General features: G+C 41.1%; 1 protein-coding gene across 5 annotated transcripts in view; it reads left to right on the plus strand.

The window, feature by feature from the left end:
• Positions 1-27,777, plus strand: part of ADGRB3 (adhesion G protein-coupled receptor B3) — a 1,235,185-nt gene that overhangs the window by 444,709 nt on the left and 762,699 nt on the right. For all 5 annotated transcript variants that reach the window (XM_068281444.1, XM_068281441.1, XM_068281445.1 and 2 more), the window contains one exon: positions 18-182. In XM_068281444.1, coding sequence (XP_068137545.1) covers positions 18-182 — 165 coding nt within the window. The remainder of the gene's footprint in view (positions 1-17; positions 183-27,777) is intronic.

Consider the following 27,777-nt stretch of genomic DNA (forward strand, 5'->3'; position numbering starts at 1 on the left):
TTATGTTCCATTCACAGCTAATGGTCAGTGGAATCAGTGGGGTCCATGGAGTGGTTGTTCTAAGTCATGTGATGTTGGCTGGGAGAAAAGAATTCGAAGTTGCCAAGGAATTTCTGTTACTGGTCAGCAGTGTGAAGGATATGGAGAAGATATCAGAAGGTGTAGCGAGCAAAGATGTCCTGGTGAGTGACATGAAAACTGCAGCAGTTAATGCAAAATAATATTTTATCAAAACTGAACTTGTCGAAGTAAAAATAATGGCGTTGTCACATTTTATATGAGTTTTTAAGGGGCAACAAATAATTTTCTTGCTTTACTATTTAATATGAACACAGTCAATCGGCACACCAATTCAGAGGCAACGCACTTTAATGTGCAGTATTCCACATCATACAGAACTGTATGGTGTGGAATACTGCACATTAAAGTGTGTTGCATCTGAATTGGTGTGCTGATGGACTGTGTTTATATCTAGTACTACAGTGACATTGCCTGTGTCACACAATCAAGCACCCAACCTTTGCTGGTGTGTCTGCTTAATTTCTTTACTTGGATTGCTTTACTATTTAGTGATGTTCTGATCTAGAACAAGTATCTATCTAGTAGCAGTCGGTGAGGTTCCAGATACTTGGATACTGTCTATTTATTACCGATTGGTGGCTCATTGTGCAGTGAAAGCTTTAATAGTGATTATATATATTGTATATTGTCATGAAACTCAGCCTGGTGCATTCAATTATTAAAACCGCGGTATGGTTGTGATGAACTAGCATAAATTGGCATAGTTTTGTGATGAACTGGCAGAGATTAAGGAGAAAAAAACACTCCACGGGAGGAGCTTTTCTGTGTATCTTTAGTCACACAAACAGAATAGTTTTGCTTCTTGTGTGGTCAAGCTGAATCCAAAAGTTTAGTATTTGTAGAAATAGTTCTTATTGTTTCCTGAAAATTCTGTATGATCTGCCTGACCTGGTTTCCATCTTCTGCACCTACTGTTTAAGAAGAAACGTAGATATTGAAACATCAGGGTTATCGCTTATTTAAGCTATTTACTTCATGATTTATTGTGTGTCTGTTAAATTGTTGCTATAACTGAATCATGCAGAGAGCTTAGTAAACCGTTATGGAGAATTTGAGAGTGCTCAGGTCACTCCTAGTTTCAGTTCAATTAAATTGTGCTGAGTTTTGCTGAAATCATGAAATGCTGAATTTTAATGATAGTAGGAAATGTAGATTGTAATAAATGTGTACCATTTACCAGTATGAGTAAAATAATAAATATATATGTATACATATTGGAAAATACTGCAATACTTGGTATGGTGACATACTGCATATCTGTAAAATATTATTTTTTTTAGGTGATCTCTCTGTGGCCTCTCTGTCCTCAGACGGATATTGCAAAATAGAAAAAAACAATATTTATTCAGAAACTGTATTTAACATATTCTGTCTGAGGTACATCTCCAGACCTCTACAAGACTCTGTCACACTCCAATCATATAGAATTATTTTTCCCATTGAATGCTGCTATCAATCACAAACCACTGATATCTGCCGAAATAGGATCTGCTCAGACAGTTAACTAGCTTATATTTTGAACATTTATCAGGGCTACTAGAAACCACCCAGACAGCCATAACAAGCATAAAAGACTTAGCCCATGGCCTTTTTCTTTTATTTAAGCATGGATTTCTCTCAGTCCCTCTAGCCGTACAGCTCACAGTTGGAGGTCTATTACGCAATTTATTATGAATGTGCTGGGAGATGGCCGTCCACTAACTTCATCAATAATATAAGATATGAAAATAAATGTGTTGATAAATGAAATATTAAATTGCCTATGACTATGTAGTAGTTAATGCATACTCAGTATGGTTAACATGCAGGAAGCATGCTCTAATGCATGAGGATATACTGTAAAGAACTAATTACCCTCTGTAGGGCCTTTTGCTCCCCTGACATGCATGCTCAGTATGCGTTCTACGTAGGTCACAAAGTATTATACATATTTTGCTTGTCTTAGAGGAAATACATTATGTAGCCTGGTCATTTATAGTCTGATCTGATCTGTTTTACTAGTATAAAAATATAGCTCATACAAAAGTATATTTAATCATATATAGCACAGAGATGAATTTTCTTATATTGTTGTCTTAATCATACATATAAGAACTGTAATGGGATATATGACTAAGGTGCCACAGTATACTTACAGCTGTGGTAACGTTTTATGATAATGTGATTAAAAACCTCCAACATGAACGCATTCACAACAAAAGGCACAACAAATTCAAAAATCTGCACTGCACGGACAAGTCTGGACACACCATTATTATATAAGCCATGCTGTAGGCTGAAGCTTTATCCATCATTGCGGTTCACAGGGTTGTAAATTGTTCTGCTTCTGGTTTAAAAACTATATCGCTTGTCAAGGGGATGTTTCAATAGTTTAACTGCATCTGGCTAATATTTTATACAAGTATAAAATCTACACAACATTATTTTTTGTCATGATATTCAGGTTTGTGATAGTTTCAGCAATGCCAACTAAGCCATAGCAGCAAAATTGCTGAAAAGGTGGGCTAGGGGTCTTAATCTACTAAATACCTATTCTTCTATAGAAAATTATATAGCAGAGTTTGCATCAGGTGTTAACATCTGATTGAAAACTTTAAATGATCACAGTGCTGTTAATGTCCAGCTACCAGCAGTTCGTCGTCATTTCACTAGCATTACAGAGTACCCCAAGGTCGCTTATGACACAATGAAATAGACACCTGTACAGTGCCAAGCACACAAATAACTAGACTGTGTTCCTTTTCGTATATTTTTGCCTGAAAAGTTTAAACATCAGGTATGCAAGTGACAGTTTCTCTCCAGTCAGGACCTAGTCAGACTATAGTGCAATCCTCACTGATAAGGAATTTGTCACAAAACTCTTTCCTGGCAGAAAATAGTTTCTGAGTGCAGGGTAGAGATAAAAAAATGTCATTAGTTCATACATTTAGGCTTCTCGGACACTGAAGACTGTATCAGTCATATGGGATAGTGCAACATTAGACATACTTCCTTGGGTTTCCTTTAACCACTTCTAGACCTAGATGTTTTGGCCCCTTATGTATCAGAAACTTTTTTTTTTGCCAAAATGAGAAGTGAGTCCTGTAATTGGCTCACAGTGATCATGAGGTCAGGAGCCAATGAAATTGTCTCCCATCTGAGATACAGAGCTACAGAATGTGACAGCAAAGCGAGTCAGCATTGTGATATTTGTGCAACAAAGGCGGTGCGTGCTAGCAAATACGGAAGTTGAAATCTATGTCATGGCAAAGATAAGCGGACATGAACAGGGCATAGATTTCAATTAGTCTGAAGTGCTTAAGATATGTGGGAAACTCCTGGAAGTGCTAACAGTTTTTAGGAAACTAGTTAAAAGGCAGTTTTAATGGTATTCTCCACTACACATGGTTCATTTGGCTTATTAAATCAGTGTTTTACAAAAGTGTGGAATTAGTACCCATGTTAGGTTGAGCACTGAAGACTAGCTTTCAGAACATCTTGGTGGAAAATATGCTTACTTTCCCTCCAGCTAAGAGCCACAGATAGCACAGATAGCAAGGCTTTGTGATTTTACATGGGCTCAATTTGATATTTGGATGAATTTCATTTCTTGAATAGATGATAGCAATATACTCATGTGAGACACGCATCGTACTTTTTACAAGTAGCATCTGGACCCAGCAAAGACTGTGATGATTGATGTTACATGAGTGGAAATACTTTGTGAGACATTATGTGTAAGTAGATGGCCAGGAATTTCTGTGCTCATCTCCTCAAAGGCAAAGAAGCACATATACAGTGGGTTGCAAAAGTATTCGGCCTCCTTGAAGTTTTCCACATTTTGTCATATTACTGCCACAAACATAAATCAATTTTATTGGAATTCCACATGAAAGACCAACACAAAGTGGTGTACACATGAGAAGTGGAACGAAAATCATACACGATTCCAAACATTTCTTACAAATAAACTGCAAAGTGGTGTGTGCATAATTATTCAGCCCCCTTTGATCTGAGTGCAGTCAGTTGCCTATAGACATTGCCTGATGAGTGCTAATGACTAAATAGAGTGCACCTGTGTGTAATCTAATGTCAGTACAAATACAGGTGCTCTGTGAGGGCCTCGGAGGTTGTCTAAGAGAATATTGGGAGCAACAACACTGTGAAGTCCAAAGAACACACAAGACAGGTCTGGGATAAAATTATTGAGAAATTTAAAGCAGGCTTAGGCTACAAAAAAATTTCCAAAGCCTTGAACATCCCACGGAGCACTGTTCAAGCGATCATTCAGAAATGGAAGGAGTATGGCACAACTGTAAACCTACCAAGACAAGGCCATCCACCTAAACTCACAGGCCGAACAAGGAGAGCGCTGATCAGAAATGCAGTCAAGAGGCCCATGGTGACTCTGGACGAGCTGCAGAGATCTACAGCTCAGGTGGGAGACTCTGTCCATAGGACAACTATTGGTCATGCACTGTACAAAGTTGGCCTTTATGGAAGAGTGGCAAGAAGAAAGGCATTGTTAACAGACAGCATAAGAAGTCCCATTTGCAGTTTGCCACAAGCCATGTGGGGGACACAGCAACCATGTGGAAGAAGGTGCTCTGGTCAGATGAAACCAAAATGGAACTTTTTGGCCAACATGCAAAACGCTATGTGTGGTGGAAAACTAACACTGCACATCACTCTGAACACACCATCCCCACTGTTAAATATGGTGGTGGCAGCATCATGCTCGGGGGGTGCATCTCTTCAGCAGGGACAGGGAAGCTGGTCAGAGTTGATGGGAAGATGGATGGAGCCAAATACAGGGCAAACTTGGAAGAAAACCTCTCGGAGATTGCAAAAGACTTTAGACTAGGGCGGAGGTTCACCTTCCAGCAGGACAATGACCCTGAATATAAGGCCAGGGCAACAATGGAATGGTTTAAAACAAAACATATCTATGTGTTAGAATGGCCCAGTCAAAGTCCAGATCTAAATCCAATCGAGAATCTGTGGCAAGATCTGAAAACTGCTGTTCACAAACGCTGTCCATCTAATCTGACTGAGCTGGAGCTGTTTTGCAAAGAAGAATGGGCAAGGATTTTAGTCTCTAGATGTGCAAAGCTGGTAGAGACATACCCTAAAAGACTGGCAGCTGTAATTGCAGCAAAAAGTAGTCCTACAAAATATTGACTCAGGGGCCAAATAATTACGCACACCCCACTTTGAAGTTATTTATGTGTAAAAAATGTTTGGAATGATGTATGATTTTCTATCCACTTCTCACATCTACACTACTTTGTATTGGTCTTTCACGTGGAATTCCAATAAAATTGATGCATGTTTGTGGCAGTAATGTGACAAAATGTGGAAAACTTCAAGGGGGCCGAATACTTTTGCAACCCACTGTATAATCAGTGCTTGTGCTTTCCGCTGCATCATTATGGCTATTGGCTAGCAATGTTGTTTTCAATGGCAGTTTCATTTTTCCCCCTCTGATGTTTGGAAAATTGATCAGAAGTGAAACAAACCCTATGCCTAATGTCTAACTTTAACCCCACACCCTTAAGATTAACCCAGTCTTTTTTTCCATAATTCAATTTTTATTGAAGAATTTTACAATATAACATAGTTTAACAGTTGAGTGAACTCATACAATCTCATACAATCAAATTTGACGAAAATTGGGGATATTTACCCCTGTATAAAGAGATAACTAGCTGCAAATAATTTCAATTGCAAGCATACCCCGAAATTATCATATGATGGGTAGAGGGAGAATTTTAATATATTGACTAAGACTGGGAGGAGGATATATATATGTGCTACTGTGAATGTAACTTCCGTCAACTTGTAATGTGTTAGATTTAACTAAGTGAAAGAAAGACCCCCCAGCGAGGCTCGAGGTGGCAAAAGTTCTAGGATTGAGGATTCGAAAGTTACAGGTGATGGTTAGTTTGGTTTGAGAGCAGTGCCACAGGGGCATTGGCCAACTACCTGTAGAAGTGCTTATGGAAGAAAAAGATTGACCCAAACTTTAATCCTAACCTTAACATCTGTCCCTTAGATTAACCTGTTATGATGCATAAGCCATCAATATAATTTCTTCCAGTTAACCCTTGTCTGATGCTTAAAAATATGCCATAAAACTTGTATCCTCCAACCCTGCTTGGATAACCTTAATTGTCACTTACTTATGTCCAGAGTGAATTCTTCTTTATTGCCAGAACATTTGGCTTTGTAACAGACCGAAATGAGCTCCTATAGACGAAAAATATGTTGGGTATTGTGAGGGCAGTGTGTAATAGTTGAACACCAGAATTTTCCATTCGTACCCTGAAATAAAGTTCAGCTATGTAGTAGACCAAAGCTAGCTGTATAACTTTTGTGCCAATGTATAAATCACCCAAATTATAATTAACCGTTTTCTATTTAGTAAACGCAGTCTAAATGTTCTGTACTAACATCATTAGGCCTCTTCTGGTGTATTCTGGGAGTGGGAATGGAGTATCAAGTTAATTACCATAATCTAATAATTTAAATCTAATTGTGGCAGAAACCATGGGGTGTATGCTGTAAGCTGTGTTAAAGGAACCCTGAGCAGTAAGGAAAAAAGGAAATCTAGACCTACCTGGGCTCCCTCCAGCCCCCCGTAGCTGGTCCCCCAGCGTCCTCTTGGTCCCTTCCGTGGTCCTGCTTGCAGCTTCGGTGATCCAGCAACTTTGACTGAAGTCGTACCTGCTCGTCATCGTGCCATTCGCTGTAAGAGTCCTGGGCATGCTCGGTTCTCTAAAGACTGAACTGCGCATGCACAGGACTCTTACAGTGGCAGGCATGATCATACGACGGTCGAAGTCTACGGATTACTGGACCCACCGCAAAAGAGACCTAGAGGACACGGACAGGGAGGGGGGGGGGGTCGGGCTGGAGGATGCCCCAGGTTAGTCTTATTTTCCTTACTGCTCAGGGTCCTTTTAAGAAGAATTGTGTGTGTAAAGTCTTATCATATGATGAGTTGAGCATAATGTATTAAAGTACATGCAATGTGTTATGCTCTACCCATGTTATGCACATTCTTCTGCTTATTGCAGTTTAGTGCATACACCTCCAGGTAGCTCATTAGCATGTACTGTATCTACAAGACTAGGGATAGGGATTGCCTATAGAATTGGAAATACGTTTCTCTGTGGCATAAGGCTAATCCTATTTCGTTCTCTAATAATGTTGTAGAAAATCAATTTCATTTATTTCTCTTCATTGGCACACTGCCATTGTGGATATTAATCTTCCCTTGCAGTGGTTAGTGAGTTACATGTTCAAATAATTTCCAGGACACTGACTTTATATATCCTCCCTTTATTCGTGTAGGTTTGCTCCAAGCACTCTGGTTTTCCACAGATCCAAAAACATAATGATAAGTTTATTTGTTTCCAGCAATGTTGGCCTTAGAAATTAGTAGGGATATTAAACTATGACTATGGTTGAGCTCCTCTAATGACACTATGACCTTTAAGGGCAGGTGCAATGCTCATTCTTTCTGGTCTTCCATGGAGCTAAACATACTCAGCTTTTTGTGCATCCAGCTGAAACACATAACAAGTGGTGCCTATAATGCACTAGCTCACATACGAGGTAAACTTCATTGTTCATGTTAGGCATGCAGTAAGCTACACTGCCCACAGGTTATGCATAGTTCATTGCACGCAGATGGGAATGGTACACATCAAACTTTAATTGAACGGTGCAGTGGCATTACTACAAACCATGGAGCTCCCCTGCAAACCTTTGATGTAGCCCCACAATATTCACATCCTTGGCGGCCCTCACAGCCTGGGGGCCCCATCTTGCAAGGGCCATAAAACAAGTGCGGACATCATAATCTTCACACCCATAATGAGTGTAGCCGCAAAAACCACCTGATCTGAAGAATGGACCCCTTTATCGGAGGTTGTGAAGTAGTAGTTGGGGCCCCCATACAGCTCTGGGTCCCACTGTGAGCACAGGGGCTGATCCCCTCTAGTTACTGGGCAATGGGCAGGAGACTTATGGTCATTTGGCACGATGGTGCTTCTTCTGAGACTGTCCTCGGAAGAAGCGCCATCATGCAAAACAGCCATCATGCTCCTGTCTAGTTCCCGGAACCCACTGCTATCACCTTGACTCACTTGCACTGTAGGATTAAAGTTTGATGTGCACCATTCCTATCTGCATGCAATGAACTATGCATCACCTGAATAAATACTGTAGATGCATTCTGCAGAGCCGGACATTGAATGCACACTGATCTATTAGTTCCAGCGCCCTCAGGGAAAGTGGCGGCGGCTTTGATGACAGCTTCCTAGTCATAATGCCCCCTGGAAAGATAGTGCCAACTGCTGACATTTTCATGCTTTACAACTTTGCTACCCATAGCCATAGGTTATATGTGTGTAGGGTACCGCAGTGTGCTGCACTGCTGCTGAACCATCCTCTGAGTCTGATATGACCTTGGTGAGGGTTGCAAACCCTAACCCTCAAATGGCAGAGAATATGTATTAAATCCAAGTTTTAAGGTTACTGTATGTATGTTGTCTGATATTTTGAGACCTGGTAAACTAAAACAGAATGCGTATATGTCTTACTGTAGTCAGACTGATGGTAGAAAGGAGAGGAGAAAGAAAGGAAAGGTAGATAAATCCTCATCTTGATAGAGCAATGAATATAGAATCATGCAAGCTGGAGGATATGAGACATGGAAGTTGATTTTTACATCTGCTATTTAGTACAATGCATATGTTAATATCGTGTTATTAGCCACATTTGATTCATTTGTAGTTTCCTGCCCTGGTAATTACAATGAGACATATTTATCTAATCTAAAAAGCAAACATGCAGAGCTCCTGTTTTCAGATTTTTTATTTCAAACATCTGCATGTGAAAAACAAGAGCAGAAAAACAAGACGGAGGCAGACTGCAATCTTGTTTTCAAAGGTTGCCACCTGCTGTTAATAGAATATTTTACAAACGCATCCAGGAAAGCATATTACAATGCTGCTTTATGATACTTGATTTGTTAGCTAAATAGCACCTAAAATACAGTGTACATTAGTATTAGAGTCACACAGTGAACATTACACACCCTGCACAATGCACATTTCCAGGAGTGCATAAATATAACTAAGTGCTTCAGCAAAACCGCATACTATCATTAAACGGTACATAGATATTTATCTCCATTCTTTACACTGTCATCATTAAATCTTACAGTGTTAAGAATACTGTAGCAGCAGCCACTGAAAGGTTTTAAATGCAAAATGTCATTTATTTGTATGAATAATTCACCTAAGAACGTATAATAGTGCGATTTACAATAGATTTCAGGCAGAAAATCTGCTCCGTGGAAGTTCACCTAAAGCAACGGGACATTCTTGCTCCTGTCTGCAATACTTACCCTGTGTGATAACACAAAAGCACACCTTTTTGCCGGTGAATACATCACATCTCTGATGTGGGAGGTTATGGTGGTTTATAAATGCTGAGCAATTTAAAATGTCAGTAAGCTATGGATTTCAGCTTGATGACAGCAGGTTATGACCTGAGTTCTTCTGAGATTTCACAATTTAAGAGCAGTTTTCTGCATTATTGTTCCTTGTGATACTGTGCGCCTGGTGCTGTCTCAGAGGTCTCCTGACTTCTCAGCCGCACTGAGTTGTCATTATAGTGTTTACCGTCCTGGCAGTACAAATCAAACCTGCTACAGGGCTTTAGGTAACCATGGCATCTGCGCTATGTTTTTACATAAACAAGCCAATATAATTCTTTGATGAATAAAACACATTCACATTTGCTATGAAAACCCTCCCAAGTGGATAACAGGTTAGGGGCTAGCGAACATGCACATGTAAATTCAATCATCTACTTATAGTCATTGTTATGACTGCACATGTTCTGTTGCTTAGCTGCAATTACAAGCATGCTTTCTGTTCTCTAAAAACACTTCTCACACTTCTACAGTGGCCAAATAGTGTACTGGTTAAAGGGACACTTAAGTCAAACAAAAAAATGAGTTTTACTCACCTGGGGCTTCCAATAGCCCCCTGCAGCTGTCCGGTGCCCACACCGTCTCCCTCTGATCCTCCTGGCCCTGCCAGCAGCCCCTTCTGGTTTCGGCGATAGGAGCTGACAGGCAGGGAACGTGAGTGATTTTTCACGTTCCTGGCCACAATAGCGCCCTCTATGCTGCTATATGGTATATGATATATGCTATAGCAGCATAGAGGGTGCTCTTGTGGCCGGGAACGTGAAGAATCACTCGCGTTCCCTGCCTGTCGGCTCCTGTTGCCGAAACCGGAAGTGGCTGCCGGTGGGGCCAGGAGGATCAGAGGGAGACGGCGAGGGCACCGGACAGCTGCAGGGGTCTATTGGAAGCCCCAGGTGAGTAACACTCATTTTTTTTTGTTTGACTTAAGTGTCCCTTTAAGGGCCTGTTTCCACTACATGCAGATTCTGGATGCAGAAAACTGACTCCAATGAATGACTATGGGAAATCTGCATTAGAAAAATTGTGTTTAGTGGAAACAGGCCCATAGGCTTTCATTCGACTCAGTTTTTCTGCATCCAGAACCCACGGTTAGTGGAAACAGGCCCCAAGGGCTCTGCCTCTGACACAGGAGACTAGAGTATGTATCTCAGTTCTTCCTTTTCAGTAATCCAGCACCTATTCTGTAAGGAGACCAGTGTTGGACTGGGAGGTGGGAAAGCTAAGGAAATCCACTTGCTGGCCAAGCAACAGTAATCAGGTGGTGTTGCTGTTTGTAGTGAAGACTTGCTACAGGTTTCTATTAGGAGTGATAACACATGGTTTCTGCTGCTTGGCCAGCAGGTGGATTTCCTCAGTTTTCCCACCTCCCAGTACGACACTGAAGGAGACGATGGGCAAGATTCCCTAAGGGCCCTTTTACACTTCATCAGTTGTTCTCAGTTATAACTGAAAGACAACTGATTTTCAAAGTAATGCCCATGTTTTCCTATGGCACAGTTCCCACTATACACGTTTTAACTGAAATCTTTTTCACAATGCACTGTTATGGAAAAATGCATACCAAAGCGTACTAACGCATACTAATGCACACTAATGCATACCAACACATTAAGTGTAAAAGGGCCCTAACATTGCTACTGCCTACTGAGTGTGCCCTAGAGCTCTGGTGCTTTGAGTCCACCAGAAGAAAAGCGTTATTGATCTTGTCTATTTCAAAAACTTAAAAGCATATATATGTATACACTGACTGCTTGCCTGCTCTGCTACTGCTGCCCTGCTTCACTCTGCTTCCACAAAAGTTCCAAAATGTGCTTGAAATGTTTAGATCACTGTTTGGATTAACCAGACATTCACCTATTCTCCAAATGCATTGCTATCCAAATCCAGTCCTTGTTGGGCCAAGGTCCACATACATACAGTATTTGGCACAGCTCAAATTAACTGGTGGGACTAAAAAATGAAATGTGTTTCATCAAGCAGAACACATTTCTCCATGTCTCTGTCCATCCTAAACAGCAGCATAGACATGTCCTTGAGGATTGGAGTTGGACTGTTCTAATGCAATCTGTAATTTAATCATCAAGTACCTTTTCCAGCCAAGGACTTAGTTTATGGATAGACAGTGCCTGTAGAAGTCATGTTAAGGTGGAATGGTGTATTGTACTAAGAGCCATACACAGAACAGAACCACTAACTCTCAACCTTACAATGAGTCTTTACCTTAATATTATAATATTTGAATGTTAAAGGCATCATATACAGCAGGCATGGGGACACTTGGCCCTCCAGCTGTTAAGGAACTATAAATCCCACAATGCATTTGCCTTTATGAGTCATGACTATGGCTGTCAGACTCCTGCAATGCATTGTGGGACTTGTAGTTCCTCAACAGCTGGAGAGCCAAGTTTGCCCATGCCTGATATACAGCCAATAAGGAACAACATTAAAGGTGTATGTGTACTACTTTAGGCAGGGCCAGATTTGTACTCTTTACCGCCCAAGGCCACTGTCATCAGCCGCCCCCCTTCAATATAAGTAGCGAGTTGACTCCTGCCTTCTTCCCTCTAGTATATGTAGCCTGTTGACTACATATACATATAGGTAGCCAGACACCCCCGCCCCTCCAGTATAAGTAGACAGATGATCACCTTATGCCCTCCCTTTTCTGCTCCCCCCTTTCAGCATAGTTAGCAAGCTCACCTCCACATCGCAGCAGCCATCAGTCTCACTCACCTATCCTCTCATCTCCATCGCAGAAGATTCCTCTTCTCCTTCGTCTCTATCAGTGGCCATTGTACATCTGTCCCTACAACCAGCGTCTCTAACATGTGACTCACCTGCATGTTACCAACTAGTCACATGATAGGAATCAAGTGACTGACTGGTAACATGCCAGCTGCTCATCTGCTCTTGTTCCTGTGGAGCCCTAGGCCATGCTCTAGGCCCTAGGACTGTTATAATCAATAAATGTAAATTCAGTTATAAAAGGGTGCCAGATATAGCCGATAAATGTGATTTCCTTTAGAAAAGGACAGAAGATGTAATGCTGATGCCGACTGACATGATTTTGTTTATAAAAGGGCACCTGTTTGTGCCTTACCTTAACCTGCTCTGGCACCTAACCTTAACCTCCCCTGGTGCCTAACCTTAACCATCCATGGTGGTACCTAACCTTAACCCTCCCATGGTGGTGCCTAACCTTAACTGCCCCCCACCACACCTAAACCCCCATGGTGGTGCCTAACCTTAACCACAGTATTCAGTGAACTGTTGTAGCCGCAATTTTTTGAAAGATACAGTATAACCAGTATTTGGCATGATAGCCGATATGGGTTCAGGAAATATAGCAATATTATTTTGTTGAAAACATACTGTATAAATACAATGTTAACAGAAAATACAGATGCCAACATTGAAAATATAAAAAATATAAAATATAGTCGAAAATTATGGTTTATAGCTAGCTGCTGAAGAAAAAAAAAGAAGTGTGCACCTAAATATAACCACTATAAAATAACGGGCACCCTTTTTACCACTTATAGCCAGTAATCGTTGCAAATAACATTGAAGTCTATTAGTGGTGCCCTTTTTACACAGGTGGCTCTGGCGCCCTTTTCGACTGGTACCCCTCATACTTTCCTAGTGGTTCTGGGTCACCATAAGCTATCTGGGTTCTCAGTCTGTAGTGATGGTCCCAGTTCTATACCAAAGAGCCATATCAATCCACGCCATGCCATATCAATCCATGACATACACTCATGATGAACAAAACTCCAAAATGGCTATATGCCTGTTGAATAGCTATGGCTATGCAACATATATAACCTATAGGCTGAATATAGAGCCAGCGCTTCTGGGTGTGTGCTTGGCCTTCCAAGGCATAAAGAGATTATTGCAAATCACTTTTGTTTTAACAAGGCAAAATTATATGTAGCATTGTTTTTTTAGTCAGGGGATTTTTTTGGTCTTGCTTAGCCTTTCATAGTCTCCTAGTGGTTCTGGGTCACCATGAGCTATCTGGGTACTCTGTGGTATAGTCATTTGTCCAACAGGCAGTTAGTGCAAGAGGGAGCAATATGTTCTCTAAATAATCCAGACACAATGATTATTGTATCAGAATTTACAAAACTATTTACAAGTATCTGCTAGCTTTATTTTTAACAGTTTTAAAGAAAATCACATCATAGTAGAGTCAGATCTATTGAGGAGATTTTGCAGAGTTAGGTCATGTGGAACCAGAACAACAAAAAGTTTTCAACCAACACCACCAAATACTTACCATCTATAAACAGATGTGGCAAATCTTCTAAATATTCAGAAATAGGGTTCAGAGGTGAAGTCACCAGATCAGCAACTGGTGTAATTATTGATAGTACTGGGCTATCTGTTGTCTTTAAAGAGGAACTCGGGTGAAAATAATGTCAAAAAAGTGCTTAATTTTTACAATAATTACGTATAAATGATTTAGTAGTATTTGTACATTGTAAAATCTTTCCTTTCCCTGATTTAAATTCTGACATTTATCCCATTGTGACATTTTTACTGCTGGCAGGTGATGTCACTGGAAGTAGCTGCTGCTCGCATTTTTGGCAGTTGGAAACAGCTGTTATTTCCCACAATGCAACAAGGCTCCCACAGTGTGATGTCAGTATCTCAGTGCTGTGAGGCGATGACATCACACTGTGGGAGGGGTTTCACCACAAAATCAGCCATACAGAGCCACCTGATGATCCGTTTGAGAAAATGAAAAGATTTCTCATGGGAAAGGGGTATCAGCTACTGATTGGGATGAAGTTCAATTCTTGGTTACGGTTTCTCTTTAAGGGCAGTTTTAAGCTGACTGTTTCTTTGCTAACAGCTTGCTCCCGCAATTGTATCACAGATAGTTTGCAATGCTGATAGTGATTTTTGGTGGAAAAGGGCTCTTAAACTTCAGTCACTATCTGCTGTGATGTTGGGGTAATGTCACACAGTTCATAAACCTGGGCACTGTATCCATAAAGTTTCTGGTTTATTCCTGATTTATTACAATAGTGTGGGGAAAAAAACTCTGGTTCAGATACAAGCTGTTCCTCATAGCTTTTTCACGAAACAATCTGAATCATCTGAGGCAGCATTTCAAGCATTTTTGGCACACTTTTTACATGGATTGTAAATAAAGCAGAAACGTTTGGCTAGGTCTTTCTAACTCCCTGGTTAATGGTACATTTGATTTATTGTGAGCACAGCCCCTACAAATTCTGACACTTACACAGTAATACACAGGATTCTTACACAATGCATGTTCCTATGAAAAGGAGAACTATTATGAACGGGTTTTCTCATGCCCACTTACATTATGCTGTCATATATATTCTGAAGACAGCACATGTATTATAATGTGTGCAAAGAAGTGCAGTCAGAAAGTCCAGTGTTTTACACTCCAAGCTAATTAGAAACTGAACACATTAATTGGATTGATAATTTTAACTGTATTAAATTACACAAACATAAAAAAAATGTGTAGCACTGATTTGTTTAGATTTTTTTAATTAAATTAAATTACGCTTTAAAAAGGCTGGGCTCCCCAGAGACCCAGAATTATAATTTATTTTTGTCCATATTAAACAAACTACAGCTTGATTTTAATGATTGCTATTGCTTGATTTAAACTCAGAGCAGGATCTGTTCTCATAAAAGGATAGTGTAACGTTTGGAAACAGGACTTTTGACATAGGAACCATAGTTTAAAGCTTATGTGACTCCAGGTGGATTTCAAGCGAACATGGAAAAAATATGCAAGAAAAAAATTCTGGTAAACCCTCATAATAGAATATTGATAATTACAATATACCAATATTCTACTAGTCCTCTGTACCCTAATTCTTACACTAACCCCCCATTTATGCCTAACATTAATCACCCCCACCACCTACTCCTAACTCTAACCTCCCTCCATCTATGCTTCTACCTCCCTAACTTAGCACTAACTCTCCAACTTACTCCTAAGCCTAACCTACACCTAATATAATACTATCCTCCCCCTACTTACTCCTAGCACTAAATCCAGTGCACCCACTTTTATTTTCGGGTGCTGTTGGCACTTGGGTTATTTTTTTGTAATGGCTACTTGTGCTGCTATTTTCCCTGTAGCAGCTACTTATGTATTAGTTATTTGTGCTGCTATTTTCCCTGTAGTGAATATTAGTTGCCACTATTCTTTGGGTAGCTTATGCACCCACATTTCCTTCTATAACTGCTAATTGCAGCTTTTAACATGGGCATGTATAATTGGGTGGTGCCTCTGGCACTCAAATTTGCCACTTTAGGCCTACTTAGCTCGCTCTTGTTGGCTGCAGCTCTCAAGTGCTTTGCACCCAACAGGAGAAAAGTGCTATATGTCTTAACATTTTTTTTATTATTAACGTGTGCAGCAAATTCTATACTCTCTGCAAATTCAACATCATGCAGCCTGTCAAAGCTGTAAAACATACAATTCCTAAGAATTCAATGACAGGGTTGAGGTTCGGCAGCACAGTGATGTCTGCAGTTTTTTTTAAAAAATATATGTAAATTACAATTACATTTATGTGAGCCTGAGGTAACCAGGTGAATTGTTCTTTCCTTCCTTAACCACTTGATGACCCTGGGCTTAAATTCCTCTAGTGACCAGGCTATTTTTCATAATACAGGGCTGTGCAGCTTGGTCAGGTTGCTGCCCAGCCCTGCACAGAAGCACACAACTGGCTCTAACCTCCTTTTAGCATCCTTAATAGGACACTATGCTGGAGGTCCCTGATCTCTGCTACAATCTTTGTTTTTGGGGGGTTTTTTTAGTAACAAAAGGGAGGCTGTTCCCTCCCTCCTTTCTCTCTTTCCTTCCCTTCCCCCCTGTACTGTCCTAATTGCCATTGGATGGCGATCTGCACTCATCCCCGCCTCTCATAGGCATCAGCCAATGAGAGGCCACACATTTGAAGCTGCTCTGAGGGACAGCCAAGTGTCCCTCGTACAGTGCTGCAAGAGATAGAAGCGCTGTACAATTGTAAACAAAGAGGAATTATTTCCCCTGTCGGCTCTTAACAGTCTGCTAGCCGCGGCGGAGCTCCGTGAACCGGCAGGGAACGATTGCGCATGCGCATGAGCGTTCCTGGGTAAACTGCAGCTCCAGGACTTGACGCCAATCAGCTTCAGGCGGTCCTTGGGCTGCCGCGGTGGTCACGCCCGTAGGTGTGACGCAGTCGTTATGTAGCAAACCTGAAGCAGAAAAAAACCTTATGATATAATGAATTCAATGTGTAGTATGGATAATACATTGAAAATTAGTGGCAACGCAAAGAACCTCACATTTTTATTTTCAGGTTTTTTTATAACAATGTATCATACTGTCACAGTTGCAGTTTTAAAACCCCACTCTCACCATTTTCTGGCTGTTTAAAGAGACTCAAAGATGAAAAAATAAAAAGAATCAATACTTACCCAGGGCTTCCTCCAGCCCCATAAACAAGTCTGAGTTCCTCACCATCCTCCCCCGGTCTGCCGTTCAGCTGCAATCATCCCCGGTAACAGGCTCAGTCACGTCAGTCCGGGTCTACTGCGCATGCACAGTAGGTCCACACATGTGCAGAAGACCCAGACTCATAACAACTGAGCCTGGTACCGGGGCTGATCGTGGCTGAATGACAGAGCACGGGAGGACAGCAAGGGACTCAGACGTGTTTATGGGGTGGGTAGAAGCCCCAGGGAAGTATTGATTCTTACAATTTTTTTAATCTCTGAATCTCTTTAAGAGCTTTAGAAAGCAGAACTGTATTTAACTCAGTGGGTTAAATAGCTCAGAGAAGCTCTTTTGCATAGATAACAACTGACATTTTTTAACTCTTCCTGAACTGGCAAACAATATGAGACTCTTTTCTTTGTTACTAATGTTCTATGTCTTAGTTGTACTACACGTACAATTCCTTTTCTCATAAGTTTATTTTCATTTCAAGTTTGCTTTAAATAAGCTAAACAGGAAACATCTCCAAATCAAAATAATTTAAACCTGCCCAACGAGAATCATACAAACTGCCACTGCTTTCTTCTCTCTGACATTAGTACTTGTGTCCCTGTAATGCTTAACATCTGAAAATCAAACACTTCCAGTGTCCCTAACATGGAACAAGTAGGGCACTCTTTGCTTGTTCAAGGTGAACTACTCAAAAATATAGTAAAAGAATAAGCAATAGGGAAGATAGCCCCTTACTTATTTATGTATTTATGTATTTATTTATTAAATTATTTTAGGAAATCACCAATGGCAGCCCTAATAGTTCTCTCATGACAGGTGTGCTTTAATTTATCAGTGCTCATTTCTAACCTATAGCCTCAGCTCTTAACTCAAATCCATGTTCTGACAGCACATATTTTTCTATACAGTATGCCATAGTAAAACAGAAAACTGCATATGCAGTTCATTTATCATATGAATGATACCCAATAAAATATGATAACAAATTCTAATGAAGTCTGATATTCATTAACAACAGAGGAGAAAAATTCATTTGGAAACACTAAATACAGCACAAAGCAAATCCACTGCATACAATTATTGTATACTTCCTCTGAAGTGGGTTTCATGTATTGCCTTCTATTTATGTTTAATAGACAAATCCATGCTATAGCTGTGCAGATCTGTTCATCTACATGAATTACCTTGCAGATGCTTATTATTACAGCAGAGTGCATACATGCATTAGGCCGGCACTATAGAGAGAAAAGCAAAATGGTTATTGAGTTCATTAAAACCAAGCTATTCTGACTAGGTTTCCATGGCTCTCATCATTGTGCATTTTCACATTCACCATCAATTTGTTCATTCTCTGCATTCACACATTTTAGATACATACTGTGACACAGACATACTGTGAGGCTGAATGTTCACCAGGAAATCCATTGTCTTAGCTTGAATGAAATGAAATTACTTCATAAATGATCATAAATATTCATTTGAAAAAACAGTGTTTGTAAAAAAATAAAAAAAAATCGGTTCTTCAAGAAGGTATTGAAAGCTCTGCTGCATTGTTGTAATGCATACGTTTAGGTGAGCCATGGCGTGGGCTAAGTAAACAACTCCTGACTCAGTAAATGCTGATGGCATTGGTAGGATTTAGAGGAATAAGTTTGTAATATATAGGAACTAATTGTCCAAATGGATGAGCCCTAATATCATCAATAGAATATAACCTTTATTATGTATACACAGTGGCGTAGCTAAGGAGCTGTGGGCCCCGATGCAAATTTTACAATGGGGACCCCCAAGCACTCAATGCATATTAATTGTTACAGCGCACCAAAACTTGCCAATGGCAACTACAGTGTCAGATGTGCAAGAAGGGGATGGGGAGCAGTTTGTCAATGATTACCACTATTCAAAGTATCTATAGAAGTGATTATTAAGAGCACAGGACCAATAGAGAGCTAATACTGTAGTTGAGGGACGGCCCTTTGGGGCCTCTCAGGCCCAAGGGTCCCGATGCTGTCCCTACCTCTGCACCCCCTATTGCTACACCCTTGCGTATACATTAAAATCCTGTATGGTTCATATACAAAAGTACAAGCTTATGAACAGGTACAGGTGCCTCCAAACCATGTCTGATTGCCCTATTTTCCTATATCGCTGCTCAAGACAGGAAGTTGTATAGCTGGATGGTACAAGCACACTTGTCAGAACTAACAGTGCTAATGCAGTATTCAGACCATAAAAAAGTGTACTGCTGCTTGGTGGCATGCATCATCACATATCTCAAAGCGACACTCTACCCACTGCAGTTTAACGAGTTAAACTGCTGCTCTGACTGCGGCACACCATGCTGCTGTTGATAGGCTGTATATACTTGATGGAGAAACTTTTTGTTCATAATTGCACACCTGTTTGGGTGCTGCTGATGAAGCCTTGTTCCAAGGACAAAACATGTGGAGTTCAATAGGTGTCACTTTTATGTCTTTTACTCACCCAGCACCATCTAATTGTGTCTAGTGCTCCCAATCCCATCTGGTTATACAACAGTAGATGCTGGGGACTTCATTGGTAGGGCAGGGATTATCACTTTGGCTTATATGTAATGATCCATGCCCCATGCAACCAGGCAGCAGTACACTTCTTATGTTCTGAATCCTGCATCAGCACTATCAGTTTTGAGAAGTGTGTTTGTTCCAAACAGTAGATGCCGGGTGATTGACAACCTTCCATTATTTCAACCTCTCATCTGGAAAGGTGGAATTGGACATTATTTTTGGGGTTATCAGACATGATTTGGGGGCACCAGTACCTGTTTCACTGCCTGTAATTTTATTCATGAACCATACAGGACTTTAATGTATACTTACCCACCTAACGCTGATTGGCGGCCGCAAGGGGCTACCCCAGGACTTCCTAATGCCAAAAGGCGTCAAGTCCTGGGCAAATGTTTTGCACAGGATCGCACGCGCAAATGCACATGCATCCCCACTTGAGTGACGGAGTCTGCCAGTGGCAATCACCGCTAGCAGACTGAAAAGAAAAGCAATGGCCATTTATTTTTATTGTACAGGGCTACAATCTACTGTAGCACTTTACTGGGGACAGCCCTGTCACTTGGCTGTCCCCTGGAGGGGAAAGAAAAAGGATCGCTCGCATAGGCTGAAGCCTATGAGTAACAATCTCGCTGATTGCATCTCTGGGGGAGGGAGAATTCTTTTTTTTTTTATAAAAAAAAAGACATCTATATTAATAAAAAAACAAACAGCCTGCAGCAGCGATCAGAGCCCACCAACTGAAATCTCTGTTGGTGGGCAGAAAAGGGAAACAGGTTTATTTGGGTGGTAAGTTGTATAGCCCTGCAGCACACAGTTAACCCTTTCGGGACCGGCCGCCTAACCCCCCCCCCCCCCCCCTTAAGGACCAGGCGTTTTTGCTGAAAGGGGAAGACACGTTTGGGGGGTCAGGCAGCCGGATCCCCTCTGTGGTGTGCTGGGCTGTGTGTCCCTCCTTTAGCCAGATGTCCTCCCTGCACGCAGCAGCCATCACTCACCTTCCAGGCTCCAGCGATGAGCCGCAGTGGACCCCTCTGCTCCGGCCTGCATCTCTGCTCCTACTGCCGCTCAGCTCTGGGTTCGTGGCTTGATGACATCATCAAGCTGGGACCCGGCGCTGACGTCAGAAGGAGCAGAGATGCCGGCAAGAGCGGTGGGGGGCACCGATCATCATGGGGACAGCAGCCATGGCTGCTGATCACTGAGGGGAGATGTCAGCTGTCATATGACAGCTTTATCTCCCCTCTCCGGTGCGCAGGATCGCGTTGGGACGGTTCGTTAGCGCGGACATTAAAATCAATGTCCAGTCAGGGCGGCAGCACCACCTGCAGGACGTACGTCGGTACCCAAAAGGTTAAAGCTGCAGTGGCCTGAATTGTAAAAAAAAATAGCCTGGTCACCAGGGTGTAAGCCTGTGGTCCTTAAGTGGTTAAAAAGATTATGTTTTATTGACGCTATTAGGGCTTATCCATTTAGATCATGTGCTTTAGAATGTAGAAAAGCTTCATAGAAATGCTAGTCCAAAACAAAGAAAATCCCCTAAAAAAACCACACCACACAGATAGTAATGTAGAAAAATATAAACATGAGCTTTATTGAACAATTAAGTAGCACAGATCAAGTTAAAAACAATTAAAACCTACTCCTGGCTACCTATACTGACGGCACCTACACCTGGCTACCTATGGAGGGAGACCTACAACTGACTTCCTATACTCGGGGCACCTATGCTCAGCTACCTATATTAAGGGCACCTACACATGAGATCCTATACTGGGGGCATCTGTACCTGGCTACCTACCTATACTGAGTCTGAGGGTGTTTTTTTTTTTTGAGGGGGGGAGCACTGTGGCTATAACACGTGATGCAAATTGTCAGTGCTGTGCTATCATTCCAAATTGGGGAGGCTAACTGTCCCACTGATTGTTTTTATTAATATTCCTGAAAGGTTCTACCCTCCATTTTTAAGTGTATTCAAGATAATGCATTCTTTCCATCCATTTCGTGGTTATTAATAGTATTTTTTCTATTATACATATGTGATGTATCACAGAGCTCTGAGCATTTGGCGTGATGTGTCACAACTTCAAAAAGGTTGGGAACCACTGTTCTAGGAGATATCTCAGGATAAATGGTGAATTGCATATGGGCTTGTGTGTGTGTGTGTGTGTGTGTGTGTGTGTGTGTGTGTGTGTGTGTGTGTGTGTGTGTGTGTGTGTGTGTGTGCAAGCGCAAAGAGGATGAAGAGGGGGGAGGGACACAAAAAGCAGGTTTCGCTCAGGACGCTGTGAAATCTAAGGCCGGCCCTGAGTGTGTGACAGTTGGGGTGGGAGGGATGCACTTTAGTGTCTTAGCCTTGGGTGCTAGAGGACCTTGTCCCAGCTCCGGTACCAAGTACACAGCTTATTGAAAGAAAGGATGCAACAGCACCAGTCAATTCTAGAGTTCCAGTCAATTCTAGATCTAATGATATGTTATCAAGGACATAAGAAATACATTGCAAAAACACTGAAGATTAGTTTACAAGCTTAACCCTATTATACCTCACCTATAGAGGACTACAAAGTTGGGTCCATGATAGAGGTGAAGATATTAATAAAATGTTTTCCCTTCAGGGATTAAAGGAATACTATCGACTCACATATTTTTTTCAATTGACACAGGAATTGTTTGGGAAGTGCTGCTAAGTACTGGTGTATACATTTTAGTAGCAACTTCTTTGTTTACTGTTAGCAAAATACATTCAAAATTTACTGACGCCAAAACTGACGGCTGACTGAGCCATAAGGAGAGGGGAAATTCCCCTCACACTTGATCAGTTATCTCTATGTGCAGCTCTGTGTGTGACAGAGAAGAGAGCTCCCAACAGCTGCAGCTCCTGTGTCATGTGTTTCTGACTGAACTGTCTGAAGAGAGCAGATGAAAAGTAACTAATTGTCACAGCTTTTTCATACTGTTTTTGCTTTCAGAGTTTGATATGTTTGATATTTGCTTTCTGTAGTCTGATGTGCAACTCTGGCTGTGCATTGAAGCAGACTCCCCTTCTGCAATTGATTTGTCCCAATATAGCTAAATCCTACCCTCAATAAATTACAGCTTTTGCCTCTGATATTTAACATGAAAAGTAGGAAAATGTTTACACAGCTACTTAGACATTATTTGTACATTGTAATTTTAGAACACTTGGGTATCGATAGTATTCCTTTAAGCTTAACTTTTTTGCCATGTTTTTGCTACATTGCTCTGCAAAATGTATAATCACGCCTTCTCATTGCAGTCATTATTGTCTCACTTTTTCTCCATTATCTCTCTCATTCAAAGACAAAACTTCCCCATAGGGATGAGCAGGCAAAACCTGCAAACTAAATAGCACAATGAGTCCAGCTTATCTTCACTGAGCAAAAAATTGTAATTTGTCACATTTGCATTGAAGTCCATGAGGTTGATTTTGACAGTTGATTGTAAAGCCTACATCCATGATATTGGCACCAAATTTGGTATGTTTATGTCGGGGGAACATGCCAACCAAGAACAATCATTTTTCCAAACAAGTGCAGTGTTGTATTGAAGCTGGTTAAAGCATGGCAACATTAATGAGACTGAAGCTGCTGTTATTTATTATCGATGACTTAAAAATGCATTTTTTCCCACACACAAAAATGATTTTCTTAGAAGCTACAAGGTCTTTTTTATGTGTGTTACCTGTTCACACTGTTGCTCCTGACATACTTTACAATCTGGTGACATTAGCATGTATTTTTACAATGAGCTAAAATCTGCTTCAATGTGACACACTGGTTTAAAAAATGTTCCCTTCACATTTTAAAAATATTATTTTCAAAAATACAGTTATTTTTAAAGATTTTTTTTACATCTTCCCTTGGTTATCCTTGATAAACATACCAAATTTGGTATGTAACTACAGTATATTTATCCAACAGATGAGATTGCTGAACAGAAGGCAGTCAACATTGGGAGACACCTGAATCCATGCTGGATTGTCACCTGAGATAATCACAAGTGATTGTTTTAGATGTTATAAATATAATGTGCGTCCTGTTCCATTTATTACTGTCAAGAAAAGAGCCTCCATATTGTTGGTACTAAGGGCTTGCATTTCAGCAATTGGTATCAGTATATGAAATCAACACAGAAACATACAAGTGTGCTGAGGTCCTAACACTGTCTGTCTTTACGTAAACATGTCCCTGGGACATATGTTCTCTTACTGCTGCTCATAACAGCCTGTCCAAAGTCTACATTATTGTTATTATGTCTCTGAAAAAAGAGCTGCTAGTATTTCCCTGGATGTTATGAACAACATATTTTGATTCAGGCTAAGATTCCTGAATGTTCTAGTGAGCATTTTACATCTTGTTAAATGTTTGATTGCAAAAAAAAAAAGGAAATGTAATATGCTATTATATTTTATTGGTTAAATTATGCCTTATAAACACTGCAGCAGTCAGAGAGTGTGAGTGGAGGGGGAGGGCGAGGCAGCAGTGAAGGCATACACACTAATATGCCACTAGTTGGGGGCAGGGTGTGCTGAATGATCCCTCACCCTGCTGCCCCTCAAATCTCCATCGGCATTAAATACTATTCCCTCTCCAAGTTGTAGCAACTTGGAGGGATTAATTTGGGGTCTGGTGATTGCCGGAACCCAGAGTTACCCTTACGCGCACCACGCACTATAGCGGTGCCTTGTTTCAGCGCTCCGTGTGCAGAAACCCCCTGCTTTATGGTGAGGATGGGTGATGGGGTGAGTAGAGGTACATCAGATACCTAAGTAAGGCCAGATTTAATGAATGCAACTGTATTTTATTAATGTTGCTTCTTTTTTTATTTTTACCAGTATAAGGCTCCCTGCACACTGCATGCGATTCTGATTTTCAATCGTTTTTTTACATCCGATTCTGATTTTTAATCACTACTGCATGCTGCATTTTTTCTGCTTTTTTCTGTTTATAGCATTCAGGGAAAATCAGAATCGGATTTTGAAAATTGGAATCGCAAATTGAACTGAGAGGGATATGGAAGCTGACATATTTATTTTGTTTAAAACAATGGACGTTGCCTGACTGTCCTGCCAAGACTTGTTTCTAATACTCTTAGCCACAGACCCTGAACAATAATGCAGATCAGAAGTTTCTGATTGAATTCTGACTGGATTAACCGCTTGCTTGTTGCAGGTGTGTGACGCAGAGCCTGAGTCTGCAGCCAGAGAGGCTGCAGCCAGAGATCAGCATGACTGCCAGGCAACTGGTATTGTTTAATAGGAAATTAATATGGCAGCCACTATATCCGTCTCAGTTCCAGTGTACTTGAGTTGGGATCACACATTGAAAGTAGTAGAAAAGGAAAGCAGGGTGGGATAGTTCAGAAAGAGAGGCTGCATAGAGTGTAGAAAGGTAGGACATGTGAGCAGAACAGAGCTCCAACAGTGAAGGCCAGAAGGTTTGCATAGGTCCGGTGGCACGAAGAGCTAGGTTAGTAGTGTGTCTGATGAGGTTTGCATAGGTTGGGTGGCATACAAAGCTAGGTTAGTAGTGTGTCTGATGAGGTTTGCATAGGTTGGGTGGCATACAGAGCTAGGTTAGTAGTGTGTCTGAGAAGGTTTGCATAGGTTGGATGGCATACAGAGCTAGGTTATTAGTGTGTCTGAGGAAGTTTGCATAGGTTGGGTGGCATACAGAGCTAGGTTGGTAGTGTGTCAGAGAAGGTTTGAATAGGTTGGGTGGCATACAAAGTTAGGCAAGTACTGTGTCTGAAAAGGTTTGCATATGTTGGGTGGCATACAGTGCTAGGTTAGTAGTGTGTCTGAGAAGGTTTGCATAGGTTGGGTAGCAAACAGAGCTAGGTTATTATTATGTCTGAGAAGGTTTACGTTGGTTGGGTGGCATACATAGCTAGGTTAGTAGTGTATCTGAGAAGGTTTGCATAGGGTGGGTAGCAAACAGAGCTAGGTTATTAGTTTGTCTGAGAAGGTTTACGTTGGTTGGGTGGCATACAGAGCTAGGTTAGTAGTGTGTCAGAGAAGGTTTGCATAGGTTGCATGGCATACAGAGCTAGGTTAGTAGTGTGTCTGAGAAGGTTTGCATAGGGTGGGTAGCAAACAGAGCTAGATTATTAGTATGTTTGAGAAGGTTTGCGTTGGTTGGGTGGCCTACAGAGCTAGGTTAGTAGTGTGTCAGATAAGGTTTGCATAGGTTGGGTGGCATACAGAGCTAGGTTAGTAGTGTGTCAGAGAAGGTTTGCATAGGTTGCATGGCATACAGAGCTAGGTTAGTAGTATGTCTGAGAAGATTTACATAGGTTGGGGGGCATACAGAGCTAGGTTTGTAGTATGCCTGTGCATGTACTTGAGCAAGCGTGTGAGCTAAACTATACATTATGTGCTCTTCTACCGTGCTTACTCTACTTATTTAATAGTTAAATGCAACATTTGTTAAATCACATCTCATATACACATGCTTCATCGAGGCAATTTTTTTCTGTCAGGTTATATGAGAATAAAAAAATTACTTTATTGATGGAAATTGGATTTTCTTTTGAAGATGACTTTTTCAAAGTAAACATATTGTCATCCTATTTTGTATAAATGAATTTTAATAAACACAGAGTGAGATCAATATTCCCCTTCTACAACATCTTCAACAAACGCTGCGTGTTGTAATATTAGCAAAAATCAATGCATTTTGGAGCAATCAGTTCTAATGAAAAGCCAGACGTCTTGCAGCCCAAGAGAATAATCTGAGAATTAAAAGTTGGCATGTAACTTTAGGGATTATTCAAGGTCATGTGTTCAATTTGTCCATGTTTGCCTCACAAAACATCAGTAATGACTGTTTTACTTAATTGGTCTTCATGGGTAGGTTTCTTTTCATAAAGCATTTACATGAAACTCAACGCCTTCTCACTAGTGTTTTAAAACGGAATTCAATGTAGTTAATAGGAGACACAAGGGCAATGTGACATCTCCCTCTGGCCTTCTAAGCCATTTTTCTATCCCTAACGCGGTGGCTTCTGCCAATGTACGGCTTTTACAGAAGATGTCATGCATATATAAATATTAATAGCTCTGATAATATATAGACTGAGAGATCTGCATGTATTCGTCCACTATTGTCCCATTAACCTTTCCTACCATTTCACACTTCATGCAACTAAACTGTCTGCTTTGTGATTTTCAAAGAGAGCTTCATTGTTTAACCCTTTAGTTAAATGTAATGTAGTTTGTTTTGAAATCTCTACTATACTACATTACATTTAACTAAAAAAAATGTTTTCATCTTGCAAGACTATGATTCACATCAGAAATAAAGACACACATTACAATAAGCTAGCAAGGATGTCGAACTTCAGTCCTCAAGGGCCGAGGTCCTCACACATTTTTGGCACAGCTCAAATTAATTTATGGGACTGAATTAGGAAAATTGTGGTTCATCAAGTAGAACTTGTTTTTCCTTCCTCAGTCCATCCTAAACACTTGCATGGATATTAGAAAAACGTTGGAACAGAGGCACCAAAAGGATAAACCAATGCTTTTTAAACCAATCCCAAAAGTGCAACGCGTTTTGCAGGAGAATTTCCGCTTCATCAGGCAATATAAGGACTAAGGGCAGGCTCACACAAGTGCCGCACGCGGCAGATTGCATGATAACTGCTGTGATAGCAGTTATCACGCTTTAGTGAATCAACCCTTAGGTCTGGGAACGTATCTGTGGCTCTGTTTTGGGGCCCAGACCAAAACCGGAGCCACAGATACTAATGTTAAAAATAGCAACAGTCTTCACTCACTTTCAAAATGGATCTGTGTACATTCCGGAGGATCTGTTTTGAAAAACTGAACGCAGGGTCCAGATTTGAAGGGACTTTATGGACCCGGATTGATCCCTAATACACGGAGGGGTACTAGTGGTACTAGTGGCAGGCAATGCAAAAACGAATCTCCCTCCACACAGAGAACTTTGTGCACAAAACGGAGGGAGATCCACACTGCCAACTGCCTGCTCCCTCACCTTATAGGTGTCCCCCCAGGTAGCCTGAGGGGGTAGCAGCCAGGATGGGAGGCTGCGGGCAAAGCGGCAGGGAGGGGGGTTGCCCCCCACTCCCTCACCTAGGTCCCCCCTGTCCCCGCTCCCCCTCCAGCTATGTGCCGCAAAAGTATACTATTG

Source organism: Hyperolius riggenbachi, chromosome 4 (genome assembly GCF_040937935.1).
Source record: "Hyperolius riggenbachi isolate aHypRig1 chromosome 4, aHypRig1.pri, whole genome shotgun sequence".
Taxonomy (NCBI): Eukaryota; Metazoa; Chordata; class Amphibia; order Anura; family Hyperoliidae; genus Hyperolius; species Hyperolius riggenbachi.